This window comes from Biomphalaria glabrata, chromosome 11 (genome assembly GCF_947242115.1).
Source record: "Biomphalaria glabrata chromosome 11, xgBioGlab47.1, whole genome shotgun sequence".
Taxonomy (NCBI): Eukaryota; Metazoa; Mollusca; class Gastropoda; family Planorbidae; genus Biomphalaria; species Biomphalaria glabrata.
Window position 1 is genome coordinate 35,114,201 of NC_074721.1, and position 16,557 is coordinate 35,130,757.

At 36.5% G+C, this 16,557-nt stretch overlaps 1 protein-coding gene and 1 non-coding gene across 2 annotated transcripts; both read right to left on the reverse strand.

The window, feature by feature from the left end:
* Positions 1-2,802: 2,802 nt before the first annotated feature.
* On the reverse strand, positions 2,803-15,626 carry LOC129928997 (uncharacterized). The gene is made up of 5 exons (XM_056045637.1): positions 15,323-15,626; positions 14,889-14,995; positions 13,869-14,188; positions 6,485-7,018; positions 2,803-5,119 (listed from the first exon to the last, which is right to left on the reverse strand). The coding sequence occupies exons 2-5, from the start codon at positions 14,980-14,982 to the stop codon at positions 4,655-4,657; spliced, it is 1,413 nt and encodes a 470-aa protein (XP_055901612.1). The 5' UTR covers positions 14,983-14,995; positions 15,323-15,626; the 3' UTR covers positions 2,803-4,654.
* Trnaq-uug (transfer RNA glutamine (anticodon UUG)) lies at positions 3,330-3,401 on the reverse strand. Its single transcript has one exon. It is a non-coding gene; the product is annotated as a tRNA-Gln (tRNA).
* Positions 15,627-16,557: the final 931 nt, after the last annotated feature.

Sequence of the window (16,557 nt, forward strand, 5' to 3'; positions counted from 1 at the left end):
TGACAACGCACCGTAAAATTTGGGAAGTTTGATCCAGCTTTGAGATGTCAGGTGTACTGTCAAAAATAATTGAGAAATATTTGGCTTGTTTTACTTGCTGTATGATTTGTTTTTTAGCGTGATCCCCCAATATTGTAATAAATTCATTTTGTATTTGTGGAGACATGTATGTATTCGGTCTGGAACAAAGCTTAGTTCGAAGCACATGCTCCCTCAAGAGTGAATCGTACTTTGATAGTAATTTTACTAATTCTCCAGGTTTTCGTCTCTTGTATAATCAAATCTTGGGCCTTGTTGTCAATATTGTTCCCTACTCTCAGGCGAACTTCAAGTTCCCTCCAAGCAAGCGATGACTGAATGTGAGCTCTGCTGGTCTCATGTTTTTCTGTTTTCGGGGATAACCTCCACCACTCATTGAATCCATCTTTGGATTTCAATGAAGATTTGGTACTTGATCTTGTTGAGAAGAGTATGCAGAGGAAGCAAAAAAAGGGTTCTTTTTTTTGGGCGAATAACACATCCACTTTCTATGAACTTTCTCGCCGTTTGACATTTGCCGGAAAAACCAAGCCTTTCAAAGCTTTCTAGCCTTTTCTTTTGCTGATTCTTGATGTCTATACGCCTCTCTGAATTGACTGTCCATACGCTGAACTGTTTTAGAACCTTCAGTGACAATGTGTATGCGAATATTATCTGTGATGACATCAGGCCAATCTCCAATGTCGTTTAGTCTAGAGTTCATTATCCTGATTTCTGTATTGTTTACACTCTCTGATGGTTCAGCTTCTTCAGTGTGAATTTTTGAGGAGTGTACTAAAGACATGCTTGTGTGTGGAAAAAAGCCGACCAAATACAGGCGGCATTACAAGCAGACATCCAAACCATCTCCTCGTATTGCGACAAATGACAGATTCAGATAAACGTTCAGCCTAGGGATCGACATTCTTAAGGCTCCATTCGAGCTTAAACTCGGTGGGCTGCGACTCCAACGTGAAAACACGCCAAAATATCTAGGGGTGACCCTGGATAGAAAACTGTCAATGTTCCAGCACGTCCAGGAAGTCGAAAGAAAAGCCTCGGAGAAGTTAGCGTTACTAAGAAAGCTGGCCAGCACAAAGTGGGGTGACAAAGCTTACATGCTACGCACATTGTACTTAGGGGCAGTCAGATCACAAATTGAGTACAGCTATACAGTTCAAGTATATGCTAGTAAAACTGCCCTCGAATCACTCGACCGAGTACAATCACAGACACTAAGGTTCATTTGTGGCACCTTTCGGACAAGCACAACAAACTCTGCTGAAATCTTAACAAACGTGGCCCCTTTAGATTTAAAGAGGGAGAGGGCGGTACTTACGGCCTACGAGCGCTACAAAAGGGGCGACTCTAGGATACCCACCTCAATATTAGTGCGACAGTGGAGAGAGAGAGGAACCGCATTAAAATGCGATCGTTCCTCCACATTGCGGCCAATTTGTCTAAATCAGCCGGGCTCTCCACTGATAGGATTCCTATTAGAAAAATTAGTACTTGCCCTCCGTGGAGGAGATGGCCGGCCCCACAAATAAACATGTCCCTTAGAGGGCAAGAGGGAGCCACCAAGAGGCTATTAATACCTGCCAAACTCCAAAACTTGGCATCAGCTACACTAAAGTCCTACCCATCAGATGCCATTTTCTGTTATAGGCCTACCAATAAGTCGGTAATGAGGGACCCCGATAGATCTGGGTATGGGGCCCTTATAGTCTACCCAGACCGGACAGAACCAGAGATGCCGATTTCTCCGTCTGACCTTAAAAGGGTTTTGAGGCGCCAGCCAGACTAGTCAGTCTTGAGCACTGTTCATCATTTTGTTTACGTTACAGTATTACAATTAACTAGTTAGTTAAAAAAAAAACTCGTAGAAAACAAAGGTTAGCTTATTTTAAAAATATTGACATTACAATAGAATTATTTCAAAAATTAAACTATTAAGAATCATAAAGAAATGAATAAACTAAGACAATTGTTTAGAGCTAGAGTTTAGAAATATATTTGTAAACTCTATATCTAGATTAAACCAGTGGACTAAACAATGAAGTAAAAAAAGGTTGGCCTATCTTCTTCTTCTTCTTCTTCTTTATATTACAGAGCATCGATCAGTGTAGTAACAACATGTACCATGTGTCCGAAATAAATCTAGTAAATTAGATTCAAACTGTTCTAAAGCTTACATTGTATGGAAGAAATAGTCAAGCTGATGAAACAAAATAGCGACATGACTAGTTTATAAATCGTTAGTTCATGTTTAAAATACAGTAGTTTATGTTTGTTCGTGTCCATACAATTAGTCGTTTTTACTGAAACGCTCAGGGAAATAGGAAATTAATACACACTGGGGGAATTTTGGTGCCCCTCTTCACTTGGTGCCCTGTGCGGCCCGCACCACCCGCACATTGGTAGCTACGCCACTAGATACGACGTAGACCGGTTTGTAGTTATAGATACGACGTAGACAGGTTTGTAGTTATAGATACGACGTAGACTGAGCCCTTATTCTGAAATGAATTGCTATTCAAGTTCATGTCTGGATTTGTTCAATATGTAATTGTTTTCTTGTTCTGTAGGCGGTTGTTACTATACACATAATGAACTCGCGTATAATATCTACTAGAATTAACTAGAAGATTGATCAGCCAACCGCATCAACGTCTCAGCTATCAACAGAATGTATTTAAAAAAACGTTACCTAGTTTCCACTAAATTGATTTCAAAAAAATATAAGCCAAGCCTCAATATGGGAATAAAAATTATTTGCTTAAATCTTTATTTCTTATTTTGCTTATTTTCAAAACAGAACTACTAAAGGGTCTAAGAAGCGAGTTATTGAACCAAGACATAGCGTTGAATTTCTTTCAATGTTTTTACTTTGGTTGCACACAGCTAGCATGTAATGATAGGAAACATTCTTCAATTATCCATCATGTTTATGCTTTGATTTTGATGTATTCAAAAAGATTTCTAGTGAACCATAGACATAAATAAATATAGACTGGCCGATAAAAGAGTTTTATGAAACGAAAATGTGTGACTTGCAATTTTGTGTACTTTATTATACAGCATTTATGAGCAGTGTAGTTTTGTTTAATCTCTAAGACTGAAGATCATGCAACTTTTCAGAATTCGGAAAACCGACAACAATAGATATACATGTTTTCAAGTTACATGAAGTTACTTCCTTCGGCCAGTCTATATTTATTTATGTCTATGTAGTGAACAAAATGAAAATTTGATTCGACATCATAATTTAATAAAAAGTTATTAAAAATTAAAAAAAAAAAAAAAAGCAAAGGTTCCACCGAGATTTGAACTCGGATCGCTGGATTCAAAGTCCAGAGTGCTAACCATTACACCATGGAACCACTTATTAAGTAGATGAAATTGATAGCTCTAATTGTCTGTTGGCTTCGTTTATCTTACTGTCATTCTATTTCACCTGTTTTCCCATCCCATGACCTCACCTCCACTTAAGTAGGTTGGTCCATTGGGATGAAGCCCTTTTGGTGGTCCCACCGACCCAATTGGGTACCGGCCCACCGGGTATTTGCCCGGAAGCCCATATAGCCAGTCCGCCCCTGAATGCTAGGGTCTCGAGATCTGCATTCTGCGTCCAAGAGTCGCATGCATACAAGAATGTGGCCGTGACCAGGGTTTGGTTTCTTCATCTGTGACAATATCTTCGAGGTATTTGAAGTTCTATACAAATCATCTATCATGCAAATGTCCATAGACTACGAAAGTCTTGTCTTTGTGCATCATTAAGTCAGCTAGTTCTTCGTCTGTCCCGGCTGTAGTTAAAAATGTCAATAACATTATCGACGTGCTTAGAATGGAGATGTAAAAGTGGTCTTTCTTTCTTTTTTTTTTTTCATTGCATAGTAATTATTTTATATTTTAGTATTAATCAGGTAAAAATGACATTATTGCCAACTTTTAAGAAATCAATAATAATAAGGCTTGTCTTCGAGTCCGAAGAGTAGTGATGAGTATAGTATTTCCCGTGGCTGCGCAGCCCCAGCTGTGACCTATATATTTTGCCACATCCAGAACCATTGTCCGCAGGTTTAGAGACGAACGTATGCCAAAGGCAGTCTTTTTTGGTGAGCTAAAAGGTGGTCGACGTAACAGAGGTGCCCCATGGAAACGCTTCAAAGACCAGCCTAGGTGTCAACTTTCCTTGGCTGACATAGAAGAGAGCACCTGGCTGCATGCGGCGTCGGAACGAGACAGCTGGAGGTCACTCACGAAGGCCGGGGGATACACATTTGAGACCAAAAGAAAATCTGCTGCAGAGGACAAACGCAGACGACGAAAAGAAAATCTAAATCGACCACCTGTGGACAATGGTTATGCTTGCCCTGGATGTAGGTCACAATTGGGGCTGCGCAGCCACGGGAATACTGTATTCCTCACTAATCTTCAGACTCGAAGACAAGCCTTATTATTATATATATTATATATATAGAGAGAGAGATATGTTGTGTGTGTGTGTGTGAAAATCGCCCCTCTCCCAAAAAAAAAAATAATTCTGGATCCGCTTGTGAGTATTTTTGTTCATTATTTTTCTCCTGCAAAGAGTTGTAGTTTAATAACTATCTCACTCTGTACTCATCGCTCAAGTGTGTGTCTGGTTACTGTTCAAATTTGTATATGTCTCTGTCAGGTCACTGTTATAAAGAGATGAATACATGGAATCTCTCATGTCTTCGTATCCAAACAGTTGAAAGTCCGTCTTGTATTTAATCATCAGATTTTCGAACAGGTATTTTGGAAGAGTTTGATAGACTTGCGCTTGAAAGCGTTCGCGAGCTGACACCATGAGATCAGCTTTGCCGAGTCCTGACTCTCTCGCTCTAAGGACCTGGGCGATCAGATCGTTTTTTATGGAGCTCTCTGCTAAAGTATCGTCTGGCACGATGTATGTCATTTCTGGGTCGATGTAACCTTTCCACTGGAATGTCTGCCATAACCTGTACGCCAGTTCTCTTAAAGTTATGCAAGAACGATTAAACATGAAGACTTTTTTTTCCTCGACTTTCTCGAAGTGATAGTTGATCAACATTTCCAGTTCAAGTTCTACCTGTGAATTACACAATACACACATTTAATTGGCTAAAATAAGCTCGTGGGGGTCATAAAAAATGTTTTACATTCAAAGTGAAAAGTAATGAACAAAGAAAGTTCTCTTTGAGTGAAAGAGTGCGGACGCCTTGCACAAGCGGGGAACCATTACATTGTTTGTTTCGTGTGTTCTTGGGATATGAAACACATACTAAATCCATCAAAAAAAAAAAGAAAAAAATTAAAAGAGATAAAAGATACCAAACAAAATTAATAGCTACTAATAGTTAACTGGAAATCGGATTCTCAGACCATAGACCAAGTAGATAATTTTTTATACCTAGAGAGTTAATTAAATAATCGGTTATTTTTTCTTATTGATTCTTGTGTTGTCAGAAATAATTGTGCACAATTTTATCTAGATCCGAGACTGGGTGTAGGAGAAATAACGTGTACAAACTTTTTACCAGACAGAGGGAGGTGATATAATCTTTTAAAAAAATATCAGCGATTTATCGAGAATTGTGCCGGGGAGACAGAGATAAGATCAGACGCTATAAACGGAAGCAGAATTATGACCTGAAAAAAATACAATGTCATTTTGAGCAATGCATTAAAGCCTAATGTTCCCGATAATGATAAAATGGTAAAGATTAAATACTTGTAAGAACAAACACAGAAACATATAAGTTTTATAAAGGACCTACGATCATCTTACAAAAAAACAACAACATATTTATGAATTTCTTATTAGTTTTAAATTCTTTCTTCTTAAACTGTCAAGTAGAGTTGAGCCTTTGGCTCTTGGAACTCTAGGCCAGCAAAAGTAAACAAGAGCTCCCTCTCACCGGCCTGAATGAGAACAGTGTACACTGTTCTGTCTGACGGGTGGGTCAGACTTGCGGCAAGACACCGCGTACACTAAGACCCCCGCCATTTTCATTGTCTATACCAGGCTAACCGTGAGGGACACGCCATTTATGTAACGGTCCCTTGAGGAACAGCGCCTGGATTGTGACAAGGTTGTGGGAGCTTTTTTACAACTCCGCACAGTGCAATGAGGATGCTCTCGCACCCCATTAGGCACCCCCACGGGAATCTTGTTTTGCTACCCTTTAGCCTAATCGTTTCCTCCTACGATCGTTTCCACCCGGGCGCCACTGCGAGGTAGGGTAGCATGCCCGGGTAAATTCTTTCTTGCAACGACATTCGTACGCCTGTAAGATAAAATTTACACTAGGGCATTACCTTGGGGCGTCCCTGTTCTGATGTCACCTTGTAAGCTCGTGAAAGAAAAATAGTTCCCCTTTAAAGTAATGGTGACTTACTCAGCGCATCTCTATACTAGCAATATGGCTTAATATTTGTATATGGTGTATATGACCTGTGTCTTTTGATCCAAGCTGTTTAAAATGTGTCCCATTTCCATCTTGGCCAGAATTGGTTTCACGTCTTGGCTGAAACTTTCCAGGTGCACTATGTGGGTAGCTTTGAAAGCGCAAGGATTGCAAATTTGATGGATAGGCACCCAATGTGCTTCCTTTCTATGAATACTTCCATAGACAAACTCGGCAAATGTCAAATACTTGGCACACATTCTCTCTGAGCATGTCGAGTAAGATTGCCCAGTTCTCTGGAATTTGGATGCCATCTGCTCGAAATGCTTCCGGAGAAAATCAGAGCTACATTCCCTTCGACCTCTTTGTATATACTGCGCCTCGTTGGACCAGAAGTTTGGCAGATATATTTTGTCCAGGTAGGAGGCAAGCAGACGAGAAAAAGGGTCCCTGACGACCATCAGCCTTGTGGGATATGCGGTTTCATTGTGGGCGGACGAATACCTTTCACCCTTTCCATACTGACTATGCACAGTATTCCTTGATATGGAAAACGGATCTTGGCCATTCCCAAAACCTGCCTATAGAGAGACAAAAAGAAAAACATAACGAAGAATTAAAATATCGAAATAAGAATGTGATGCAAAAAAAGTATAACCTTACAAACTATATTGAGCTATTAACCTTAATAACAAGAATTTTAAAAAAAAGATTACAGCTGCTCTATACAACTTATAGAGAGATTTGTTTCTTAATAACTAATAGAACATTCCTTACCCCCCCCCCCTTTTTTTCCACCAAGAAAGAATTCTGGTTAATCAAATGTATAGATCTGGTACACTTTATATTACAGGTTTTGAGATCTACACTTACAAGATGCTGCACATAAATTTTGAAGTCTTTATTCAATAAAGGCTAGTATAAATAGTTAATCCCATGCTGTTTCCTGGACAGATGACCAGTGTACAGTCAGTAGAGTATCTCTGTGTGACAGGTGATAATCTTTGTGATCTGGACTGGCGTGTAATTATTTTTTAATATCCTGTTGCTGGGACTGTCTTCCATTGTTACTGCTGCAGAGTATTTACTGCTGCTATAGTACTTATTAATGCTGCCTTAGTCTGTGGGTAGTCTGTAGTAAAGCGTGTTTTATTTTAGTATATTTAAGTGTACTAATTTCATGTTATTGTAGATCTAGACCAGTTTATTCAATTGTTGTTTGGATGTTAGTATAGATCTAGATCTGGGTTTAGTTGTAGTAATTTAGTTAGATAGTTGGTTTGGTTAGTTTGTGTTTTAGTAGGATAGTTCAGTTAGGGTTTGATTCGTTGTTTGGGTTTAGTGTTTATTATTGATTTATCTTTTAATGTATATAAAGTATGGTATCTTTATGTATTTACTATCCATCTAAGTTTGTTCCTTGCTTTCGTTTTCGTTAGGCTAGTTAGTTTAGTTGTGCTGTCTGGTTACTTAGGCGACTCTAGCCCATTGGTCACAAACTGAGGTGCACAGATACGGTCCACACAGAAGCGTTACCATCTGGCTACTGTAATAAATTCTGTTTAGCACGAAGGCCTAGACCTGACCTAGAGCTCCCACCCGCTAATACTTTCTAGCCGATATTGGATCTAGAGATCTAGACTTAGTTCTCTTGCAAAATTTAAATTTCTTTTTTTTTTACTTTGAAAAATTGTAACGGTTAAACTAGAGTTTTCCCAGTGTGGTCAACGAGCTAGTAATTCTTTTCTCGGCATCAACTGTTAAAGCTCAGGATAACTGCTGCTGCTAAAGTCATTGGCGAAAAAACAAACCTCATTTCGACAGCTGTTTGATAAAAACATTCTTAAGAAAGCTAAAAAGATTCTTGAAATAAACAAAATTACAAAAGAGAGGCGGCCCCCGTCGGATCCCTGTTGGATCCGCCTATTCGCAAGGAATATTCAAGACGTGATATTATTTTGATTGTCAAAAGTAATAATGTTTCAAAGATTCATTTGCCTTGTACATTTTTTTTCTTTCTGTTTTACATGTTTCGAATGTTTCTTCAAAGTTAAAGTTAATTAACTTCCTTGTCCAAACCTCCCACTGGACGACGGGGGATGACAGCGAGCAGGGTATGAAACCGGGATCGTCCAGATAATCAGTCCAGCACGCTAACCGCACGACCAGGCATTGCTGTTAACTAAATAACAAATTGGTTACAAACTAATAGCCTATTATTGATAAAGATATCTATTACACATTACGGCATGACATCTACCGGATATGTCCGACGAGCGATTTTAGATAATCTTTCAGCATTGATTTGTAATTGACAAAAAAAAAAAAGAAGAAAGAACAGATATTGTGCTTGTAGTCTGATGTCTCAGCACAGTTACCAACAGAGCTATTGGCATTTTCATTTAAATGGAACTAGAAAGGAGGATGTAGATCTACCTAAACTAAACTTCTGATTTAGCACTCTTAAGATATATATCTACTAGATCTAAAATATAAATTTGGAATAATTTAGATTAGATTTATGCAAAAAGCCTAAATAATCTTTCAATAGACTGAATGCAACATTCAATTTTAAAATTGTACATTAGTTTTAGTATGCCTAGATTATAACATTGCAATATTTATCTAGACGTTTGGAAATTAAAATCTACACTTTAAGTCCAGAAATTGAAAATCTATATCTTGATCTAATCTATATAATTTTAAACTAGGTCTAGAAATTCTAGACATAAAATTACAATGATTTTAGTTAGAATATAACATAGATGATCTAGTTTAAAAATCTAGATATACTGTAAAAAATCTAGATCTAGTTTTAAAAATCTAAAAATCAATCTTTGGGTCAGGATTTTGTGATTTTACTATCAGAAAAAGAGATACAGGACACTGATAGCAAAGACAAACAGACACAAAAACTCTTTTGTTACCCTGGCAATCAAATCATTAAATAAAATTAAATAAATCAATTGATTATATAAAATTCAGCTGATATAAACTTTTCACATTTAAGCTATGAGTGACCCTTATGTGAATGTATAGTTCTATAGTTATCATGTTACTTTTTGTGAAATGCACAAAAGGTAAGACAAATTTCCATATGGTTAATAAAGATTATTATTTTTATTACAATTACTATACTATATTTAATTTTCTTGCTAAAACGTCAAAAATCTCATTATCGTAATGGACTCATTTTGACTTCGTTTGGAGTTATTTTATTAAATCAAATGCGATAAGGACTTGGTGCACAAATGTTTAATAACCCTCTTGTCATCTCTCTTGAGTTTTGTTTTTCAAATATTTTGTTTCATTTTAAATAGGTGTGCGGAACGTTTTTTCTTTGACATCAATCTAAAAATTAATTCTTTAAATAAATGCTACAAGATGCACCAATGTCTAGTAACCCTCGTCAACTCCCTCGTGTTGAAAAAAGACATTTTTAGTCTTACTAGGCCGTGTGGACAACGGCTTTGTCAGCACGAAATTCGGGAAAATATTCAGGCCTACTTCGCAACTGGGTTTGCGTAGTCATGTGAAACACTGCAATGATCCATATTCTTGGGTATCGAAGTCAACGCCTCTATTATTATTACTAGGTCGTGTGATGTAGTGGAATTTGTTTTTCCTTTGACGTCATTCTAAATGATTTCATTAAATGGAATGCAATATGAACTCTTACAAAAATTTTTATTAACCCTTGTCAACGCTCTCGTTTTTGAAAAAGTCATTTTATTTAGTCTAAGTCGTGTGACGCTGTGAATTATTTTTCTTTTGGCGTCATTCGCAATAGTTTCTTATTTATCTTCATTTGAGGGCTGCCTCTGAGGTTGTGTGATAACACAAACTCTATTTTTTTGCTTCATAGCTAGAAACTCTAATATTTAAATGAAATTAACCTATTATTGTTTACAAAATTTGACCCCCAAAAAATTGGGGAGACCATAGCCTTTAGTCCAACACATAGATCCTATATTTTCCTTGTCGGTTAGTCAGGAGTTATTCTCAGTTTGGGTTTTCATTCGGCATTAGGGCCTTGAGAGATAGGCCGAGATAGGCCGTGTTTCTTATAAGATCTCTAGCAGAGTGGTTACAGCGTTGGCTTGAGAAGTCTAAGAGAGACTGAGAGGCTTGAGTCTGGAGTTCAAATTTAAGTCGTTCCCTCCTTTTCTTTATTTTTTTATAAATGTTTTTTTTTTTGTTAGTCTAGATCTGTTACAAATTTAATTGTATGCCTGATCAAAACTTATTGATACAATCACTATTAATATAATTTTTTTTTATAATTTTTTTTTTTTTTTTTTTTTTAGTTTTTAAATATATTCTCGTTCTAGGGTTGGTAACGGGGAAAGTGAGCCAAAATAATTCTCAGTAAAGATGCATGTGTCAGTGTGTGGGTGGTCGATATAAGCAGGCCGCTGTAACAATAAATCACAGGCCAAAAATATGTTACAGGAGAGTTAAAATGTTTATGTGTGGGTGGGGGGATCTGAGTTTAAATATAGTATGATAGTATGCGCAGGATGCAATCTGTAATTAGTTTTGCAACGTAACTAACATTTTATAAACCTTTATCAATCGCTTGTGGTAAACGTTTTAAAATATATATATATATATATATATATATATATATATATATATATATATATATATATATATATATATATATATATATATATAATATATGTAAATTTATAGTAGCACAAAAAAAATCTATTTTACTAGTTTTTTAAAAGTTGGGACTTTGAGGTATTTGGGCATAGCAGCAATGGTCATAAAACAAACAACCGAGTGAAAAACAGAGTTGCTATATATTGGCAAAACAAAACGGACAACCCTAAATAAAACAAGCAAAACATTTTTTAAAATACTCTATTCAAATAACAAAGCTTATATTAAGCGTAGTGGTATCACACAGCTTCGAATCGTCATGTAATTAAGTTTGTAATAGATCTAGATTCTAGACTAACTATAATAAATCTTTGCGATTACAAATATTTTACCAATTGTTTTTGTTAAGCGCAATTTCCTACTTTTAGCTTTCTCAATACGCTAACCCTATGTAAACACACACACACACACACACACATATTTTAATCTATGTAAGAACTATGGATAAAATGTCGGAAACGACGAAATTTTAAAATAGATTTGACACTCATTTTAACTTTGTGCAACACCAATCAGTAAATATAGGTCATTTGCCGTATTATGTCGCAACCCAAAAAAAAGTGAACAATAATATATTTTTAATCGGAATATATAGGGGAAAAGCTGAAGGGGATGGGAGGGTGAAACTTGGAGCCTACCGCATTGGGAGACACCCACCCAAGTCACGCCACTGCCCTGACGCCAAGCGTTTTCTTACATTCTTCACTGCAGAAACGCATTCTCCTGACATCTACAGCTCATAATTCATCCTATTAAAAAAGGCAGATTAAATTGAGTAAAAGAGAGTAACCTGGGAGCAAGGGCCAATACTGAAGTGTGACGGACAATAAAGGCACAAGTAGCGTAAAAGTAAATCTATTAAGCGTATTTATCGTACTTTTATCTTTCTGTTAAGCGAGACCTCTTGTAGTAGGCCTGTTGGTGGTTAGCATAAGACGTCAAGAGAACGAGGGTTAAACGCTCTTTGTCTATTCGAACGTTTTGACGCTCGCAAAATGTGTAATTATTAAGAATCTATTGGATAATGTTTTTACTTGAAAATATTCTAATATGAATATATAGACCTAAACTACATTGCGAATACAATCGATTTGTTTTCAGAAAAGATAAGATACTTGCAGATTGACATTTAGACTTTGAAGGTCGTCCCGACAAAAAAATATATTAAAAAATAAAAAATGCATTTATTAAATGATTACTTTTATTTAATAAGCTGTTTGTAACTTCGTTTTGTTAAAGAAGTTAAATTAAAATCTTAAAGAAATTAAGCAGACCCATTGGAATATACTCGAACTTTTTTTTTTTTAGGATTTAAATATAAATTGTGAGCTTAGTCCCAAAATTGTTTATACAATGGAAAAATATCAGATTGAGTAAAGGTTAGGAAAAGACAACTAGGAAAAAATATTTAGGGTTCAGAACTCATCTCAATTGTTAATCTGATACTTCAACATTTCTAATGAATTCTAAATTTTCCGAAACAAAAGTCTTTCTTTACATAATTGTGAATATAACATGGTCTATTATATAGACTCTGTCGCCATATTTGTCTATCCTGTTTTGAAACGTCTCGTTTTCGTCGGAGGGGGCGGTAAAGTGAAACCTATTAATCTTATAAGGTCCAGTTTGCTTTTTATAATTATTGCTAATGATTGCTTTAGCATTAAAGGTTCGGAGGTGGGGCGAATTAATATAAGAATTCAATTTATAGCATACACAACTTAAATTATTGGCATATAGTTTTGTAAAAAAAAAAAAAAAAAAAACTTCTTCACTAAAATACAAAAGGATACGTTTTGGTCTGTCCAGTGGTTTGGGGGGGGGTACGGCGATTGAATCTATCGCCCCTCCCATCGATTACCACCCTCTTTCATTTTATATTTACTAACGATTTAATTAGAGGTTAGAGTGTGGTACGACATACTATACAAATGGGTTCAAATATCAATAAGCAGCTTGTATTATAGAGATATTCAACTACTTTTGTTCACACTATGATTTCTACTTAAAAATTCGACCGCCCCCCCCCCTTCCAAAGTTAAAGGGTTAGAGTGGGAATGCGAAGGAGATGCAACAGCCCGCAACCCACTAAGTAAGCCATGGGGCTGGGAGGGGTGGGATTTATGCAACCGCCCCTCCAACACTAAATCGGCCAACTAGAGGGGGGTGATATAATCTAAAAATAGGTCGAAATATAAATAATTAGTATAAATTATTAACCTAAAATAAGAATTCGTTTACAGATTGTGTGATATCTCTACTAGAATCCCCCCCCCCGTGGGGGTCTCCGAGTGGCCTCTCCCTACCAGCCTGAATCTGCCAGTTCGTCAGGCTAATACTCTAACCACTGTGCCAGGGAAGTGCTTATAAAAATAAAAGATTTTATACTTTTCTATTGTTAGTTTAATTTTCTCTCTACAAAGTATAACAGGGAACTAGTTCAAGTATACCACCTTATCAATCAATTATAATTTCTTTCTCTTGTTCGATATACCAAACACAATAAATAATTACAAATAGTTAATTAACTTCGTATTTATTTTTTTGTTTTGTTTTGTTAATATCAAGAAATAAGTGTGCTAAATTTCAACTTGATCCGAGATTGGATGTGGGAGAAATAACGTATACTAACTTTTTACCAGACAGACAAACAGACATAGAGTTGATAAAAGCTTTGTAAAATGATGCAAGCTGAAGACACACCATACTTGAGAAGTGTGGCCAACTAATTTAAAACTTAGAATTTTCAAAAGTACGACTGACCGCTGTAAAGACTCTCTTCCAGAACGTGCAGCCAGCTTTAGGAACGTAACAGTAGATGACCCCTGACTTGTGAGTGAACACGCCATGGACTTTACCACTGACCAATGTAGTCTGACAGACTTTTTCAACACGTCTTCGGCGACTTAGTATTTCTTGGGTTGATGTGCTGTTTGCGCTATCTGTCGATATCCATCTGTTCACAGTCGCATTCTGGGATACTGATGCGTTAAAATGTGGGATTGTAGGTAGATCCTCCTTGTGCAAAGAAACAGATTTCGCAGCTTCAATTTGTTGAACAATGTTCTGGTTCTTCTGCCCATCTAGTTTAAAATATTAGAGTTTTTATTTTGTTGGTATCCAATGTTTACAGATGTGGAAATATGTAAAGATAAACAATATTATTAAAATATTATTCGGCATAGCACGGTCAGTAAACAGTTAGAAGTAGCGCAGAATGAACCAGTAAGGGATTTGGGTAATCATTGTAAATATAAGTCTTGTCTTCGAGTCCGAACATTAGTGAGGAATACAGTATTTCCCGTGGCTGCGCAGCCTCAGCTGTGACCTACATATTTTGCCACATCCAGGGCAAGCATTGTATATAAGAACAAATGATATGCAAAAAGAATGTAAAAATTTTAATAGCTCATGGTCATCTGTCGCTTGATTCATAGAGTTGTGGGGGTTGTAGGGGCATGCAACATCAGGGGGGGACCAAGAGTTTGATGGACGTTTTATTATCTCAAAAAAAAAAACACACAATTCACACTCCTAAGACTTCAGCGTGAATTTTCTTGATTACCTGCTCTTTAACTTTTGGTTACCTCACGTAGAATAAACAAGAAAGTGGACATGAAAATACAGCTAACAGTTGATACAGTTGGAGGGATACAAGAATAATGTCGGCGCCGCGTCAGATTACTGCGATTGTTGGATTATGAAGTGTCGGACTATCAAGAGTTAACTGTAAAGAAATGTACATACCAACGGAGATATTCCGTTTGACCAGCAGCCACTTACCATTGAAAGAAACGTGGATGTAAAGGACGACAGCAGTGACCAGTACAATGAATGTACACCTGATAGAGGTACGTGTGACTGTGACCCTTGTCATGCTTAGCCAACAGCTGAAATAGATAGTCGTTTTTATTACAAAGCTTATATCAAGTTACTCTGTCTGTCTCTCTGTCTGTCTGGTAAAAAGTTTGTACACGTTATTTCTTCCACACCCAATCTCGGTTCAAGTTAAAACTTTTCAAAATTATTTCTTGTACCTGACAAAACTAAATTTAAAAAAAGCAATAACCAATTAGTTAGTTAATTAATGGCAACAAGGGAAAGAAATTGTATTTGACTGATTGGCGGTATAAGTTGAATTAATCCCCTTTAAACGTAAATATATAATATATATAAACTACTAAAAAAATTATTGAATTTAGTATCAAATTACTTACGCTACAACACAGTGCTAATTTGAATCAACGCAAGTCCAGATAGAGGAGAATCTTTAACAAATCCATATTTTATTTTCATAGTAGAATTATATAGACGTAGATAGTGACAGAAAGAACGAGAGAGAGAGAGAGAGAAAAAAAAGATAACAAAGTCACTCTAGTCGTAGTAATGTGAACAAATCTATACATCATGGTAACATCAGTTTGTCTTCATTGAGTTTAGTATCGATTTGCAAGGAATTATATATAGAACTTCAAAGAAATGACTAAGACATTGCTTATAACACTTATTCAACAACACAAATCCTCACTTGAAATTTATGACACAAACACACACACACAGACAGATATACTAAGACACAGACACACACGTGCACACACACACACGTGCACACACACACACACACAGATATACAGAGACACAGACACACACGTGCACACACACACACACACACGCACAAACTTTTCAAGGACACAAAAATGTGTAACTATCGACATCTCCCTATCTCTCTATCATTTTACAACGCGCCTCGTCGCAACGCTGTTACAGCAAAAGCTCAATGATAACAGGAGCATGAACTTGAAAGGAATTACATCTAGCATCAGCCGGCTTCCTTTTTTTTTTTTTTACTAAGCATATATCAATTCACTCTGTCTGGTAAAAAGTGTGTACACGTTATTTCCCCCCACACCCCAATCTCGGATCAAGTGGAAATTTAAGCACACTTATTTCTTGTGCCTGACAAAACAAGAATCAATTTAAAAAAATTAACCAATTAGTTAACCGACTATCGTTAATTAATTATTTTGTTTGGTATCAAACATGGGAAAGAAATAGTACTTGACAAATGTGGAGATATAAGATGAATTATTCCCTTATATTTGTTGTCGCTTAAAAGTTTAAAACTAACAATAGATAAATATAAAAATTATGCTTTCTTAAGCACTTCGCCGGCACAGTGGTTAGCTTATTGGCCTAAGGAGGCTTGAGCCTTAGAATGCTGATTGAAGTCGTGCAACTTTATAAAATGCATTTAAAAAGCGATAACCCAACTGGTCCAGACAAGTGATAGCTTCATAGCGCATTGAAAAACTAAAAGCCTGAAATTTCGCAGTCAAATTTAAATTTAAGTAGATGAAATTGAGGAGTTACTGAACTTTGGAACTTGAAGCTTCTTGTCACGTCCCTTTGTTCAGCAAAATTCTATTTTTAGGTGAACTAACATTTACTGTGT

Excerpts from the sequence above, each read along its gene's own strand:
- LOC129928997 (XM_056045637.1), bottom strand. The coding sequence starts at position 14,982 with ATGACAAGGGTCACAGTCACACGTACCTCTATCAGGTGTACATTCATT. Across the intron at positions 7,019-13,868 it reads GGAAGAGAGTCTTTACAGCG|GCAGGTTTTGGGAATGGCCA; the intron begins GTCAGTCGTACT and ends GTCTCTCTATAG. Across the intron at positions 5,120-6,484 it reads GCTTGGATCAAAAGACACAG|GTAGAACTTGAACTGGAAAT; the intron begins GTCATATACACC and ends TGTAATTCACAG.